The 17324-nt window shown below is 40.5% G+C and overlaps 1 protein-coding gene across 4 annotated transcripts in view; it reads right to left on the bottom strand.

The window, feature by feature from the left end:
* Nucleotides 1-8700: 8700 nt before the first annotated feature.
* cgnl1 (cingulin-like 1) overlaps nt 8701-17324 on the bottom strand; it is a 157778-nt gene continuing 149154 nt past the window's right edge. For all 4 annotated transcript variants that reach the window (XM_072565011.1, XM_072565010.1, XM_072565013.1 and 1 more), the window contains 3 exons: nt 17137-17245; nt 15970-16133; nt 8701-14148 (listed from right to left, as the gene is read on the bottom strand). In XM_072565011.1, coding sequence (XP_072421112.1) covers nt 14025-14148; nt 15970-16133; nt 17137-17245 — 397 coding nt within the window. In that variant the 3' untranslated portion in view covers nt 8701-14024. The remainder of the gene's footprint in view (nt 14149-15969; nt 16134-17136; nt 17246-17324) is intronic.

Genomic DNA, 17324 nt, shown 5'->3' with positions numbered 1-17324 from the left:
ATTTCCCAATTTGTCAAATTTAAGGTCATATTCTGCAAAGCCCTTATAAGCTCCTCCGTCTACATATCCCTCTGAATATCTCTCAGTCCACCAAGACTGGCCTTTTGTCTAGCACTCACAGTTCATCAATCAGTGGATAAATCTTCAGTCACTTCACCTGTATAATCCCCGCGCCCCCCCCCCCCACCCCCACCCCCAGTCCAAAGATCTCCCATTTCATAAACGTCATCAAAGTCTATCTTAATATAAATGTTTAGTCACCTCTCCTAAAATCACACGCAAGGTTGGTATCAAGTAAATAGATCTATTTAACCCAATTATTTATTGATTTCTGTATGTGGACGGAATAGTTGGGTGCTTGTAGCTGGAGGATCTTGTTTTGTGCTGTAGAAATTTATGAATCTATAATTATTGAAACATTAAAATAAATCCTAATTGTATTTGGAGATGATTTGTCTCTAGATACAAAACTCAATGCATCAATAGAGAAAACAGCTACTAATTCTGGCATCTCATGAGTCTGACTCATTGGGACAAGATGCTGGTTCATGATGAATGTTTGTTCTCTTGTTGTAGATATTCTTAACCAAACTTTCAAGCAGGTTATTACACACCTCTGGAGCAGGTGTGTAATAATTCAAGCCTTCTGGCTCAGAGGCAGGGACACAACTACTGTGCCACAAGAGCACTGTTCTCTTGCTGGACAGCTACAAAACATAATGACTGATCATTATCAAGAAAGATAACTCAGTTAGGCTCTTATCTTCACCTTTGCTGTTTGTAGCAATCCCTGGGCCTCTCAGGAAATGATATAATCAAGAGGGCAGCTCTCCTCCCAAAGGCAAATCTCCCAAAGTAATCTCCCGACTCATCAGGCAGAGGTGACTTCACTGGTTTGGCCAATTGGCAGGATTTTCTGTAGGCGAGGTGACCAAAACCAAACCACAAGCGGGATACCCAAAGTCCTGTTCAAGTCTGACATGAAGTTCTGCTGCTTCAATGTTTGTACCGCAGACAGTTATTGACAAAAGGGGAACATAGCGACAGAAAATGTTGCAAATACTCAGCAGTTCAGGTAGCCTTTGTGAAAAAAAACTCCACTAGTTGTGATGAACGTTCATAAAGAACAATTATGTCATGGACCAAACCAACCCCCCCCCCCCCCCCCCCCACCCTACCGCAAAACATGCCAAGAAGATAGCCTAGACCCTAACGTTTTATTATTTTAAAGGCACGTGCCGGGCATTGCATTGCATGCTGGATGCGATTCGATTGGTCAAATGACAAGGCTTGGAGCAAAACACGTTTATTCATACATTTTGGTTAAAATTCAGACAAAATAAAAATAAGAGAATTGGCTTAACTGTAACTTTATCGAAACAATAAACCACTCACTAACTGTTCCAATATAGTAACATCCCATAAGCACACCCTTGGCAAAGGTAAAGGCAGTCAAACAGATTGTCTCACATGCAATTCTAGCAGCAGGAAGAGAACCTCAGCTTTTAGCTGTAACAGAGAGAGGAAAAAGAGCTTCCAAACCCAGCAACTGCTACTGAAAACTAAACTAAAAATCCTGGTTCTGTGGGAGCTTGACCCCATCCTTTCAAGCTGCTTCTATTGTTCCAAAAAACAACTTAAGGCCTCTTTTCGCTTTGAGCAGACTGCTCTGCACCTCAGTTTCAACTTTTCTTCATAAATAAACAGGGCAAAATACATCTCTTAAAGCCACTGTATCATCACAGTTATGCAGGCTGAGCTAACTGGGCACTTAATATCAATTTGGTTTTCTGAAGGAGAAATTGCGTTTGACCAATTTCTTAATGTTTAGTGTGTAACTACGCAGATAGGTTAGCAGAGGATGCAGTACATTTTGAACTTCAAACCTCATTTGATGAGGTGGTGCACAGTTTTTTTTCGTGTTATGTGGCCATTACTGGCTGGGCCAAGATTTATTATCCAACCCTAGGTTCCCTTGAGACCTGTATGTTGGTACACAAGATAAGGGCACATGGGATTGGAGGTCATTGGTTGAGGTTTGGTTAATATACAGAAAACAGTAAAAATAAATGGTCATTTTTGGATTGGCAAGTTATAGCTAATTAGGTGCTGCAAGGATCAATACTGTGGCATCTATTACAACTTATCACAACTGTTATGAAGATGTGGGTGCACTGTACTTTTAAGAGAGTTAAAACGCTAGAAGAACTACCTGACACAGCACCAGATATTCTGAACAAGATATAATGTAACATTTGGTTGAACAACTCAATTAGCTGGTTGCCTGGAGATGACAAAACGAATTCAAATTAGGCTAATCAGTTTAAATTATACCCCAAAAAATACCAAACTCCAATCAAGTTTGAATTTAGTATATTGACAATCTTAAAAGCCAATGACACAATCCGATGCTTGGGAGGGGGGTGGGGGGTGGTGTTAAGACCAGGGAAAATTGACCAGTTAAGAGGAGAACTGCCAAGCCACCAGCATCTGCAGATTGCCTGGAAAAAAAGCTCTCTTAAAGGTAACTTTATTGATCAGTAACCTGTGAAACAGATATCCCTAGGAAGAAGAAAAAAAGACTTTGGAAGATACAAGAGAAGATCCGATGTCTGGCTGGTTTTGAAAATTTGAAGTTTTGGTAAATCTTAATCAGGTGTTTTATCGGACTAGTATTATAGAAGGGAAGGTAAAAGATAGGTTAAAGGAAGGCGTTGTAAATAGTTGTTAGTTAATTATTCTCTGTTAAACTTTAAGAACTAAAATTGTTAATTTTTACTTTAAATAGTTCTTTGCCTCTCCAAGTTTCACAGATTACTGCACAGGATAAATCTTTTCTGAGCTGCTGGTTTAAATTAAGCAGGAGGGTTTACCCGTGACGTAACACCAATGACTTGGATGAAGTAACCAATTTAAGATTTACAAGTTTGCTGATGATGCAAGCGTAACTGTGAGGTGGATACAAAATGATTGCAAGAGATATTGGATAAGTTAAGTGAGTGAACAAGGTGAGAAGTGGAAATATAATGTGGAATTATTCACTTTGGTAGGAAAAGAAGAAACAGAGAGGTAGAAAACCTATAGACATTTGTGTATCCTTCTACATAAAGAGGTGCACAAAGGGTATGCTTGGCAGAGTTGGAATGTCCAAGTAAAGAAGTTTTGCTGCAATTCTCCATACCAGACCTGACCATACCAGGAGGACTGTGTACAGTTTAGGGTCCCTTATTGAAATGAGGAGAGAGTTTCTTTGGAGATGTAACTGGTGTTCACTTGATTGGTTCCTAGGAGGAAGCAGTTTCTCCATAAGGAGAGATTGAGTAGAATGGTCCTATGTTAAGTATCGAGTTTAGAAGTATCAAAACCCATCTCAATTAAACACATAAAATTCTTGGCAGGGTGGAAGCTGAAAGGTTGTGTTTCTCAATGGGAAGTCCATCTTGTAATTGGGGAGCAGTGGTACTTTATCCAGTGAAAATTTGGGTTGTAGGATACACTTATTCACTCTCCTAGTCCTGAACAAAGTTCAAAGAAAAGATTCATCGGTGCTCGGTGATAACTCTGTGAATTGTCACCTCCTCGACACCTTTGCTGCCTGAACAGGAGAATGAATTTCTTCCCAGATGCTCTGGGTGGAGGAGGTGAGCTAGTGTGTGTTACACGCCTTCCACAGCAGGAACTTGGCTGGGTGTTAGAACATCTCAGGTGGAACTACAAAAATAAAGGACCAGCCTATGTTCTGGCGCTCAGAGGGGGAGTGTGTACAGCTGTGTTGTTCTTTTCATTCAAAATTATAAATTATGCAGAAAACAAGAAGGAAACAAGTTCTTCTTAGGTTCACTTAACTTAAAAGATGATCATGAAAACAGGCTACCATCCATCCATTCCAAACCATAAGTTAGGAATGAGTTAATAAAAAGTTAGTAATGAGGATCTGGACTTGAACTTCCTCCAAGTCCAAAATGTGTCAATAACTTGGTAAAAAGTAAACTGCTTGATTATTAAAATCTTCACTCAATAACCTGTGCACTTTAATCTACAGTTGTCTATTTAAAGTTGTTTCAACCCACTCCTTTCCAAATTGTTGTTATTACAAACTCTGCATCTGGACTGATTGCATACAATTTGAAGACAGACATTTACACACCTTAGGTCTCTCAGAAATGTACTTCATATGAATGACTTGGAAATTGTAATCCATGTTGCTGGGCAGGACAAATGTAGTAACGAGCAAGATCTCATAAACAATAAAGAGATGAGAAATCAACTGATCATTTTTATATTGGAAGCACTTCCTCCTCCTCTTTGAAATATTGTAGTGTCTATTACAGTACCAAGAACTGGTGGCTTGTGGTTACGGTAGCTCACTGTCACCAATTTTCCTTGCCGAACAAGTCTAAGGCTTATCTAATTAGCACTGGCTCAGGATGAACCACAGTTGACTCTTAACAGGGACGGCACAGCAGCTCAGTGGTTAGCACTGCAGCCTCACAGCACCAGGGACCTGGGCTTGATTCCAGCCTCGGGTGACTGTCTGTGTGAAGTTTACACATTCTTCCTGGATCAGCGTGGGTTTCCTCCGGGTGCTCCGGTTTCCTCTCACAATCCAAAGGTGAATTGACCATGCTAAATTGCCCGTAGCATTCAGGGAAGTGTAGGTTAGGTGCATTCATCAGGGGTAAATATAGGATAATGGGGTAGAGAGTGTGTCTGAGTGGGTTACTCTTTGGAGGGTCGTTGCGGATTTATTAGGCCAAAGGGCGTGTTTTCACACTGTAGGTGTGGAATGACTTGTCCATCCTAATTCTATGATTAACAACAACATGCAATTTATTGAACAATAGTAATAGGTCCAAGTTACATTGCCTAGTTTGGAATAATTATGAAGATTATCAAAGGGAGAGATGACACTTCTGATTTCATCAGGACTTTGCACCAGACTGTTTCTGCTCAATCCAAAAGAATGGATGACATCATCTGATTAGGTGGAGCTTAATATAGTTTCATAATGAACGGTTTCAAAACCAGTACCTTCTACAAAATTATCCAATGAATCAAAAAAGGTGAGAAGGAGCACTGAAATAATTCCACAAAGGTCAGTATCCTGTGACCAAGTCCCCCTTTATTTACACAGGGAGAGTCCTTGACACTAGTCCAACTTCGTCAGAGCCTGCTCTCAGAGTGAACAGAACCCCTGACACTCCTGTCTATTTTTTTTAGGTGTGAGACACAGTGAAAAACACGAGGTGCACGAATCTTTATTCAGTTTCCACCATCAAGGAGGAAAGAAACACCCGAGTGGCCAGTGACAAGCCGTGCCCTTCACATCAAAGGGCAATGCTACACTCCTGTGTTTTTTTTCCCTCTTTTTTTCATTAGTCCCCTTCTCCCCTGACACAATTAGGAGAGTCCTTGTGCACACACACACACACACACAGGTCCAGCTTTCAGAGTGAGCCAAACTTCTGACCCTCCTGTTTATTTTTTTTCGAACCCCCACACTGTCACCTAACTGCGGTAGTGCTTATTTTTTCCCCAGCACCCATGGTGTGTGTGTGCAGGTGTGAGACACCGTGAAAGACACAAGGTGTACGAATCTTTATTCAAATTTCCACCACCAGAAAGAAACACCCGAGTGGCCAGTGACAAGCCGTGCCCTTCACATCAAAGGGCAATGCTATACTCCTTTTTTTCAGGATGTCTGACACTCCTGTTTATTTTTTTTTCCCCTAGCACCATGGTGTGCATGTGTGTGTGCAGGTGTGAGTTTCCTGTTTATTTTAATTTTTTTAACCCCCACACTACCGCCTAACTGTGGTAGTGCTTATTTTTTCCCCAGCACCCATGGTGTGTGTGTGCAGGTGTGAGACACAAGGCGTACGAATCTTTATTCAATTTTCACCACCAGGAAGAAAGGAAACACCCTGAGTGGCCGGTGACACACAGTGACACTCCTGTCTATATCAGCTGGGACTCTCTGATTGGACCAGGTTAACAGCTCCAATCAGAGAGCTCATTCTGAGACATCCATCTGGCTGCCCTTGTTGCAATCACGACATCCCTCCCTCTCAGAGTCCAGGAACATAAACTCGGTCTTTGTTTTTTTGTAGTTCCTCATGAAGCATTTTAGCACTGGCTCAGGTTCCTCTAACTCTGTCTGTGCTACATGCGGTGTGTAACACAGAGCAGCTCAGCTCTTGTGCCCAGAGCGTCTCAGGAGAAATGCATTCTCTACTTCAGGTGCCAAAGGTGTGGAGGCAGTGACATCCACCTTGCCCATCTCAGACTTGGAGATATCTTCAACGCTTAACCAAGAGGGAGATTCCATGGGTTCCGGTACAGTCAGAAAGGTTATCGAGGAGCCGAGCACGTTTTGCTCCCACACCGTTTGCAGCTTTCATATGGTCCATGTACTTGTTCCGGACCATCTCACTGACCTGAACTTGATACATCACTGGACCTGACCTCGCTTCGACCATGCAGTACCATTCCCTCTAAACCAAACGTCATCTCCTGAAGTACACTTTCTGTCTCACTTACTGAACTCTTGCTTCCCAAAAAATGACATTATGCCAGAAATGCTCATGCCAACTCAAGGACGACTGTTCCAAGATAATTTCTTCAGGAGCATGCTTTTCTCTCATTGCCACTGAAATAACTCCACAAAGGCCAGTATCCTGTCACCAAATCACCCTTTATTTACAGGTGGAATGTCCTTGTCACTGCTCCAGCTCCCTCAGAGGCAGCTCTCAGCGTGAACAGGATGCCTGACATTCCTGTTCTTATCTGTCAGCCAGGGCTCCCTATTGGACTAGTGCTCACATTCTATGAAATCTATCTGATTGACCTCATTATAATTACTACAGACACAAATGGGAAGCAACCTAAAAATAACAGCGAGGCAATTCAGGAGGTAAATTATGAAGCGCTCTTTCATACAAGAAGATGGAAAAATAACTCTGGAATTCTCTTCCCTCAAGTGACTGTTTATAAGTAATACACGTAAGATTCGAGTCAACAGATCAAAGACATGGAGTGACCCTGATAAAATCAAGCAACCAAGCGGAATACACTGTAACATTATGAAGGAGGAAGTGGTGTAAATTGTCTTGTTGTTGGATTAAGATATGGGGCTGACAAGGCAGAAGAGAACACTTTGTATTTGAGGAGTCAGAAATGCTACCAGACTGACTGTTGAGAACAATTGTGTACTTATAAAAATTGACCCAGTGCTTATTAATGATGACAAGAGGAGATAGCATGTAAATTTGGAGCAGCAAAGTTGGGACACCATGCCTGGAGATGTAATGAAATGTTGATACAGTTATGGATGGTGTAATAATAGTACAGCGGTCCTGAGGTGGACCATGGAGAAGCAAGAATACGGAATACAACAATATGTTTGATTTTCAAAATTGACCATTCATTAAGACAAGCTATTTTAATGCACCAAACCTTTACTCTGCTGCCCTCTGCTGGAGCAGCAGTGGAGGCGGCAGAAGCTAGTTTGCATAGAAAAGACAAAAACCAAGATAATATTGCACATTTTGTTCAGAAAACAGTCGCTTTTTCAAACATGCACAGTGAAATTATGAGCTTATGATGAAGATGGAAAAAACAACCAGTGCACTGATTATTTCACTGGACCATCAAATCCCTTTATTAGCACAAGTCAAAGTCACTATCATTCTCTTTACAAGAAAAACATTTAATATTTCTCTAATGAGGCCAAACCATGGCTCTCATCAGCTTTCTCCTGATAACGTGCTTATAGAAACAAACCAGTGTGATGACAAATCCTCCTGCAGGTATGACATTGTGAAGCAGTTACAAGATGTTATGGTCTCGTGTCAGAATATAAATATCTTTTCAAAATTGCAAAGGAATACAATCACAGCTGCATACTTCGTGCTGGATAAAAGTAATGGTACAGAATAGAACTTGCTAAAGTTTGACACCAGTAATTAGTCAACAGAATTAATAATACATGTGAATTCCAACATGGAAGTTATCTTATAAATCCATATTTCCTAAAGCCCTCAAGATACAGTCAAATTTTGATAGTGCAACTGAGATCATCAATAAATTTATATTTGAATTATGCACTTGTGATAAATAATAAGCATTCATCATGTCTGATTATGGAATATCTTAATATTTGGAATGGGTCTCATTTTCTGAAGAAGTTATACTTTTCTTGAAATGTTAACTCTGTTTCTCTCTTCACAGGTGCTGCCAGACCTGCTGAGTTTTTCCAGCATTCTCAGTGCTTGTTCCTCATTTTATCCAATCCTGGAAGGGCCTCAAGTTGATGAATGGTGGTGATCAATTTACTTAAAATATTTCTTCAAAGAAAAATATATTTTGTGAAGAATTTTTAACTCTGACATCAGAACAAAATAATTTCAGCTATGCAAAAGGTTTAAAGTCAAAGGTGTACATTGAAAGAATCACCATTCTTATCTACCAACACTTCATTTCGGGACTACAAAATTATGTTGTTGAATGTTAATATGAAACCAAATACGACATTATAAAACAAAAGATGGAAACTGATTTTATATGTAATTTATGCAAAACGTTTTAGAAGTTGCCCCATTAGACACTGCAGTAAACTGCTTTCAAGTGAGATAATATTCAATGCTCATCATACAAGATCTGAGCTTTATCTTCACAATGAATATCATAACAATGAACAAATGTGGTTTAAAAACTTTTATTTGTAGTAATTGGCGCCTTACACTTTTGTAAGCATGGAGGTAGCTTCAGTACTTAAAGACAGTTAAATATTGTACAATTCTAGCATCCTGAACAGAAACTAACAAGTAAGTTTGTAGAATAAAACGTTCAGCAGTGGTGTACTTTATGACATCCAAATATGACCATTCACCCCTCCATATCTTCTGGGCAGAATAAATCACACTAAATGTTTGCAGATGTATTGCACTTTATTGATTGTCACTCAACAGTGTGCATTTATTTTAAATTCCATTGTGCAATACTGAAATAATAAAAATCAGGTTAGCAAAATATTTTTATACAGTTTTTAGATACAAAATCACTGTTATCCAGAGTTAGATGGCAAACATCAATGTATTCATAGATAACAAACATACTGAAAACAAACACAGGAATAGAACTATTTTTGAGTAACATGCATAATGAAGTCAAGACTTAAAACAGAGCATAAGCTCCAGGTCACATTTTAAAAATATTCAAACATTGACACTTCAGATATTCCAATATATTTAGGTTATATCAAAAGTAAGAAATATCAATGGCAGATCTACTGTTGTAAAAATAGACACATAATTCATAGATCCTGTGCTGGTACAACCACTGTTAAAAATGCTTGTAACTTCCTTCTAATTTTTGAATGGCAAGTGTACAATCCTTAAGATACAGAACTCCTGAAAGTAAAGAACGTGCTGGCACACTGTCCCATAATACAGGCTCCTTCTGGTCATTCTTCATGCGTGAATCCATTTGGTAAGGCTCCAATTATAACGGAGACGGGAAGGACAGGTGGCTGGGGACATCTAATGGTTGAGAAATCCAGAAATATGGATTTCTTGTAGACCTTCTGAACTTAATCACCAGACTTCATTTCAGGTTTTTCATAATAAGGTACATTGAAAGTATACTGAAGGGTATGTTTATGGACAGGGCACAGCCAGGGATCCCACAATGAAGTAGGGTATTGTGGTGGTTGGTTAGAATAACAAAGAATGGAAGATCAACTTGGTGAGCCATGGGTAGGCAACTGCATTGCAGCCCACAAACAATGCAGGAAAAGCGCTTACCCATTCCATCTAGCAGGCTTGGCCTCCCTTCAGCTGCTGGATTGCCCAAGTGATCCGCATTCAGGGTGGAGCAGAAGGGTCCCACCCTTCAGTGGAGCTGGTGGTGGTTGGGTGGGGGTCGTTGTGTTGTGGGAGGTCAGGGTTTTGGTGGTTGGAATGCAGTTATAGACTGGAGCCTGCAAGGGCGGCTTTCCCCATACAGTGTGTTTTAATTCTACGACAGACATTTCATTTTGTAAAAACAAAATCTCTATGTGGAAACCAGCTTGATTGACAGGATACTTTCCAGAAAAGGCAGTGTAGAATCAGTTTCCAAAATTGTTAGTGGTAAAGGTCAAGATGGAGAGTGAGACAGTTAATTCAGAGACTAGCGAGCTGGATCATAATAAAGGGAACCATGAAGATATGAGGCATGCGTTGGCCTCAATAGATTGGGGAGAGTTACTTAAAGGATGGCAATGGCAGACATTCAAGGAACACTTGGGGGAACTGCAACAACTGTTTATTCCCGTCTGGCACAAAAGCAAAATGGGTAAGAGGGCTAGTCATGGATCACAAAGGAAATTAGATAAAGTATCTGACCCAAGGAAGAAGCATACAAATTGGCCAAGTAAAATAACAGGTCTGAGGATTGGGAGCAGTTTGCAATTCAAAGAACGACAAAGGGATTGCTTAAGAAGGGGAAAAAAAGTACGAAAGTAAGCTTGCAGTGAATATAAAGACTGACACTAAGAGTTTTTACAGGTATGTGAAGAGAAAAGAGATTAGTGAAGGCAGATACCAGAAATATTGAAGATTTGGAGAGAGGGAAGAACTGAGGGAGATCAATATTAGTAGAGAAATAATTCTGGGAAAATTGAGGAGACTGAAGGCAGATAAACCCCCAGGGTCTGATAATCTACATCTCTACTATACTTAAGGAAGTGGCTCTAGAAATAGGGTAGATTCTGGAAGAGTCCCTGTATAGTGGAGGGTAACTAATGTTATTCCAATATTCATAAAGGAAGATTGAGAGAAACCAAGGAATTATAGACCAATAAGACTAATATCAGTAGTGGGGAAAATTCTCAAATCCATCATCAAGGACTTTTTATAGCAGAGCATTTAGAAAGCAGTGGCAGAATCAGACAGAGTCAGCGTGGATTTGAGGGGGAAATCATGCTTGACAAATCTCTTGGAATACTATGAAGATGAAACTAGCAGAGTTGATAGGGGGGGGGGTCAGTCGATGTGGTATATTTGGACTTTCAGAAAACGTTTGACAAAATCTCGCATAAGAGATTATCGTGCAAGATTAAAGCGCATGGGATTGGGGGAAGTGCATTAAGATGGATAAAAAACTGGTTGGCAAAGAGGAAACAAGGAGTAGGAATTAATGGGTCCTTTTCAAATTGGCTGGCAGTGACTAGTGGAGTACCATAGGGATTGGTGTTAGGAACCCAGCAATGCACAATATATATGAATGATTTGCATGAGGGAACAAAATGTAATATCTCAAGGTTTGTAGATGATACCAAGTTGGTTGGGAGGATGAACTGTCATGAGGATGCAGAGATCCTTCAGCGTGATCTGGACACATTGGGTGAGTGGGGAAATCAATGGCAGATGCAGTATGATTTTGATAAGTGAGACGCTATTCACTTTGGAAGTGAGAACAAGAAAGCAGAGTACTACCTGAATGTCTGTAAATTGGGAGAGGGGCGGGTGCAGCAGGACCTAGGTGTCCTTGTGCACGAGTTGCTGAAGGTAAGCATGCAGGCGCAGCAGGTTGTAAAGAAGGCAAATATTATGTCGGCCTTTAATGTGAAAGATTTTGAGTCCAGGATTATGGACGTGTTGTTGCAGTTACACAGGGCCATGGTGAGACTGTACCTAGAATATTGTGTGCAGTTTTGGGCTCCTTTTCTGAGAAAGGATGCTCTTGCTATCGAGGGAGTGCAGTGAAGGTTTACCAGGCTGATTCCACAGATGGCAGGATTGACGTATGAAGAGACATTGACTAGGTCAAAATTGTTTTCGCTGGAGTTCAGATGAGTGAGTGCGGGGTTAGACACCATAGATACTACAATCAGACTGCAGCTACTTTGGATTAGAGTGCAGGACAGGGAGAAATTTCTGCTCTTTCCATAGAGACATAAAATTTTAACTGGACTAGACAGGGTAGATGCAGAGAGGATGTTCCGATGGTAGGTGCGTCCAGAACTCTTGAGGATTCGAGGTGGACCATTTAGTACAGAGATGAGAGGCGATTCATTACCAGAGGAGGTAGTTGATGCTAAAACATTGAACACATTCAAGAGGTGGTGAGACATGGCACTTGGGGCAAATGGGACCAAAGGTTATGGGGAGAAAGCAGGATTAGGCTAATGAGTTGGGCGCTCAGCCTTGATCACGATAAATGGCGGAGCAGGCTCAAAGGGTCTCCTTCTGCTCCTATCTTCTATGTTTCTATAGATCATAAGATGGGGGAGTGTAGGTTAGAAAACTGGGAGGTGTCAGGGAGAGGCAGGGAGTTAGGAATAGCTTGGAGTTGGTGGTCATAGTGAAGGATTACTGATGTGGCTGTATATCGGATTGGGAGGAGAATACTGTGGATATCGGGACAGTATTTCGAAGCCTGGTGGTGGTGACCAGAGGAAACACTCCGGACCCATCGGCAATACCATAAAAGGCTTTTTCCTGATGGACTCATCACTTCTCAGTTCCTTATAGTTCTCAGGATTTGCAGAGGTTCAGAAGCTGCCAAATAGTTTAAAAATAGAAACTGTGCAAAAATGGAATTGTGTGGCCTACTGAAAAAAGTTTCAAAGACAGGTCATCCTCCTGAAAGGGGATTTGTCACCTGCCCCTTGTCTCGCTGGACATAGGACTGATTAAGGCGAGTTACACTTCAATTTCTGATTATTGACATTTAAATCTCCCACCCAAACCAAAACCTGTTTTTTTTTGCTAAAATGACCTCAACTTCTGAGACACAGTCTCATTAAAAATATTTTAATGTACAACATTGCTCTATTGGGCTGAATTTAATTTTAAAGGTGTGAGAAATGGAAAACCTGACGCTAAGCCGACTCTGTTCAAGGTGTGGAGATGGTTTCCCATTTTTAGTACACCTCCAATTGTTTTTCGAGGTTAAAGATTTCCCCCACCCTCCCCAAGTATCGAAATTCCCTTCCCTTGATTGAAAACACACAGGTTTTCCAGCAGGGGTCACTAAACAACCATGGGAAACCAATTCTTTATCAAATCCCTTTCCAGCCCCAGGCACTGAGGTTAGCTGTTAGCACCCCGACTGCAGCAAATAATGGTATTCAGAAACGGGGATGTGAACTTAGGATTTGTTCTTTTCTGTGGTCATGACAAACGAAGGAGCTAATACGGACTGTTTACATCAAATGATGAGACTAAGTACTCCAGTGACGCAGCCAATTGTGGCGGTGAACAGCTGAGCTGCAGAGACTGGGAAGTTTGCCATTTCACTGCACAAGCAGGTTTCAGCTCAGTTAGACACCAGAGGTACTACAATCAGACTGCAGCTACTTTGGATTAGAGTGCAGGACAGGGAGAAATTTCTGCTCTTTCTTGCTGCAATGGCACTGAATGGAAATGCAGCTTTGTTGATGCCAGCTTGTGGTATTAACCTCGTCTGTGGTTCACTGGGACATTCACTGGGCTGGAACCACAGGTGAAAATGCATCTTCAGGGCAATGCTCTCCAGTGTTGGGGAATTAAACTCCAGTTAAAATCAGTGTCTTTAGGGCCAAAGTGGGAAAGAGAAAAGCTGAAAGTACACAGTTAATGTAACAGCCATAAAAGATATTGGCCAAAGTATTGTTGGCACTTTAGTGTTTTAAATAATAAAGGAAAATAATTTCTGTCATTTAGATCTATTTATAGCCTGTACATATTTTAGCAATTGACTGCTGATTGTTGTGTCTTTTTTTTTTAAGTTGGACACATTTATAAATTCCTTTCATTGAGCAATAAAATATGACCTTCCTTTGCCAATCCAAAGTACTCCAAAGGGAGAAAGAAAACAGCGTGGCATCTGAGACAGCAGTGACAAATGTTTAAAACATTTCATGTATCAAGCAGCATCAGTGCAATGAAGGAATTAAAATCAAAAGCCTCAGGCAGAATACGGTACCTCGGAGAGTGAATTACGCCACTGCATTGCTGTTTCCCTTTATCTAATGGTTAGGCATCAGTTTAGTTTTGCATCTACACATTACCATCCATTGACAATTTAAGTCCTGTGTCATAGAGACTTTCTTCATCTGTACTGTAATCATTGTCAAAATCATTTAGAACAGAGGAGGAAACCTTTGCTGATGAATTCTTGCGCCTGTAACATATGAGAGATAATTTCAGTCTCTATTCACAAAGTATTCCTGCTTTATTACAGCATAGAAAACATTTATATCTAAGAGCAGCATCAGAGGTTTATCAGAGGATTGACACTGTGGTTATATATGTAATCATTAAAGGGATGGGTCCTTTTTGGATCCCCACATTGTCTCATGCTCTCCGATAGAATTTAATAGTGATCACCTGAACATATGAAATATACAGAGAAACAGATACAGAGGTGCAGAAGCAGGCTGCAGTGAAGAAAGATTAAATACTAAATGGTGGAGTAGCCATGACACTTGGAGATCCATTGATCATGGGGCATTTAAGAGGATGTTCTCATGCGCAACTGAATATTATCTCACAACAGCTTCTCAAAGTATCATTTATGAGTATCCCAGAGTTGTACAGTGTACAAATACACCCTTCGGCCAACTGTATTCTAACATTAAAAAAAAGTACATAGGCATAGAAACAAAATGCAGATTAAGAATAGAAAATCCTCCCTCTGTCTATGCCTACTTTTCTCCTTTTAATATTGTATTTTTCAGAGAATTCGAAGTCTCCACTCACAAGAAGTGCCACTGGTAAAAATATCACCACATATCATTGCAGATTCAATGTAAACATTCATATAATGTCCACAGAGGTAGATTTCAATTATTTGAAAATCAGTAATACTCTTTGGAAATATACTTTTTCAGCAAAATTTCTCAAAAGTCAGATAAAATATCTTCACTGCACAAATTCATTTTGAAATTATAGAATCTTACACTACAGAAGCAGGCCATTCAGCCCAACATGTCTATACTGGCTCCCAAAAGAGGTATCCAGCGAGTCCCATTCTCTAGCCCCATCTTCGGTAGTCCATTACTTGAAGCAGTGAATTCACCAAAATGACAACTGTTTATCATCACATTAATTATCTATTTCAATATGAAAACTTGTGTATATTATGTTTAGGATCAAGGACCAGAGCCTGATATTGAATTTACAGCTCATTCAGTGCAGTCCATGAAATTCATTATCTATGATGTGTACAGCAGAATGAGTGTTGACCTTACCCTGCTGATCTGCTGGTATCCGCACTCATTTACCTCCCCTCCCCCCGCCCTGTCGCAATATCTCTCCAAATGCCGATCCTGACTCTATACTGCATTCTAAATTATGTGCAGTGTCAACATTGGAGTTCATGACTGCAAATGTAGGATCGAGTGATGGATGTCTTCTACTTCACGGTCTACCACCATTGCTTGGCCAGGTAGCCATGCTTTAGTGTCTAAAATGAACAAAGGGGCGAGGGGGTACAGATGTGGTGACAGGAAGAAACAAATGTGGCATGTCATTAAGCCTCTTCCAAAACTGTACCAAGTTCCTCAAGACTACATTCCTGGCTGTAACCTTCATGATTATCCAGTGCCTCCTCATTGCCTATCTGAAGATACAGCAATTCTATCCTCCTTCCCAACTGCTCGCCTGATAGTCAAAAAACTTGGTCACTTGCTCTCTCCCATGGCCAGACAGTCTTCACTCTTTCTCAAATCAGATTCGTATGCGCATTGACTGCTAGCAGTTGCCTGAGACACAATGCATTATACAATAATGCAGTTTACCTTTAATTACTACAACTGAGAATGATATGGGCTCCCTATTAATGTATATAACTTTTGAACAGTGCTGAAAGTGCCACCTAGGTCCAACAAATTTCAGAACGACCACATGCAGTTGGGATCATGTCTGTAGGGGCTAGTCAATGTAAAGTTCCAACTCTGAGAGGTGCACCTCACTTGTATTTTTGAAGCAGAAATAGACTTACCTGAGGTCCTTTTTTAAAGTATTCATTTGTCCTTGAAGTTCTTCATTGGCTTCCATTTGTTCCTCCAGATCTCTCTGCAGCTTCCTCTTTGCATTTTCCAAGCGGTCTATTTCTCCCTCTGCTTCATCCACTTGCCTTTTGAGGGCTTTCATCCGTAGGTTCAACTAGGAAATAAGGAAAGATTGATCACAAGCACATTTCATATAAACCTGTAGGTGGCATTTCAAAGAAGCTGAACTTAATTTATAAGTTATTCTCTTAAGAAAAAACTAGAGTAAGCAATCTTTCAGTCTGTTTAATAATTTAAAGTATTGAAATTTAAACTAATTTGGAGCTATTCTATTGGTTGCATCTGAAGTTTTAGATTTTGATGTTTTAGAACTGAATCCAAAAAGATATTGTTTAGCAATTCCTTGTTCCTAGTCAGAATACATTAGAATCAAATATTAATTCTCATTTTACTCTCCAGCAGAGGTTTCAAATAGGACCTGGCACAGGTTTTTGAGTTGTCAATAAACAGTTATAGTGCGATAGTTCTAACCTGCCAATCTTACCCAGGGTACATTGTATAAAAGGCCACAACTGAAGTACTGTGTGCAGTTCTGGTATCCACATTATAGAGGGATGTGATAGCACTGGAGAGGGTACAGAGGAGATTTACCAGGATGTTGCCTGAGTTGGAGAATTTTAGTTATGAACAGAGATTGGATAGACTGGGGTTGCTCTCCTTGGAGCAGAGGAGACTGAGCGGGAGGAGTATGACTGAGATGTATAATGTTATGAGGGGCACAAACTGAGTAAATGGGAAGGAACATTTCCCCTTGGTGGAAGAATCAATGACTAGGGGACATACTATTAAGGTAAGGGGCAGGAGGTTTAGAGGAGATATGAGGTAAACACTTTTAACTCAAAGGATGATGGGAATTTGAAACTCATTGCCTGTAAGGGAAGCAGAAACCTTCATAACATTTAAGAGGTATTTTGATGTGTGTTTGTGATGCCAAGGCATACAAGGTTGTGAGCCAAGTTCTGTGATTAGAATAATTAGGGAGTCATTTTTGACTGGCACAGATTGGATGGGCTGAAGGGTCTTCTTCTGTGCTGTACACCTCGATGACTCAGAGTTGCAACAACAAAATGGATGCTCACTAACTGTGTTCTAAGTACCTGATCATTTTGGTCTGTCAGGTGGAGACGTTCATCATCTACTTGTAGCATAAGCTCCTTGGCCTTTCTTTCAAGTTTACGATTGTTCAGTTGCAGAGCAGATCGGTCTCTGAAAATAGACATTGAAAATATGTTCAAATTGCATCCATCACAGGGTCAAGATTACACAAGTCTTGATCAGTCCACCT

This window comes from Chiloscyllium punctatum, chromosome 48, assembly GCF_047496795.1.
Source record: "Chiloscyllium punctatum isolate Juve2018m chromosome 48, sChiPun1.3, whole genome shotgun sequence".
NCBI classification, from domain to species: domain Eukaryota; kingdom Metazoa; phylum Chordata; class Chondrichthyes; order Orectolobiformes; family Hemiscylliidae; genus Chiloscyllium; species Chiloscyllium punctatum.
This window is presented reverse-complemented; position numbering and strand designations above follow the sequence as displayed.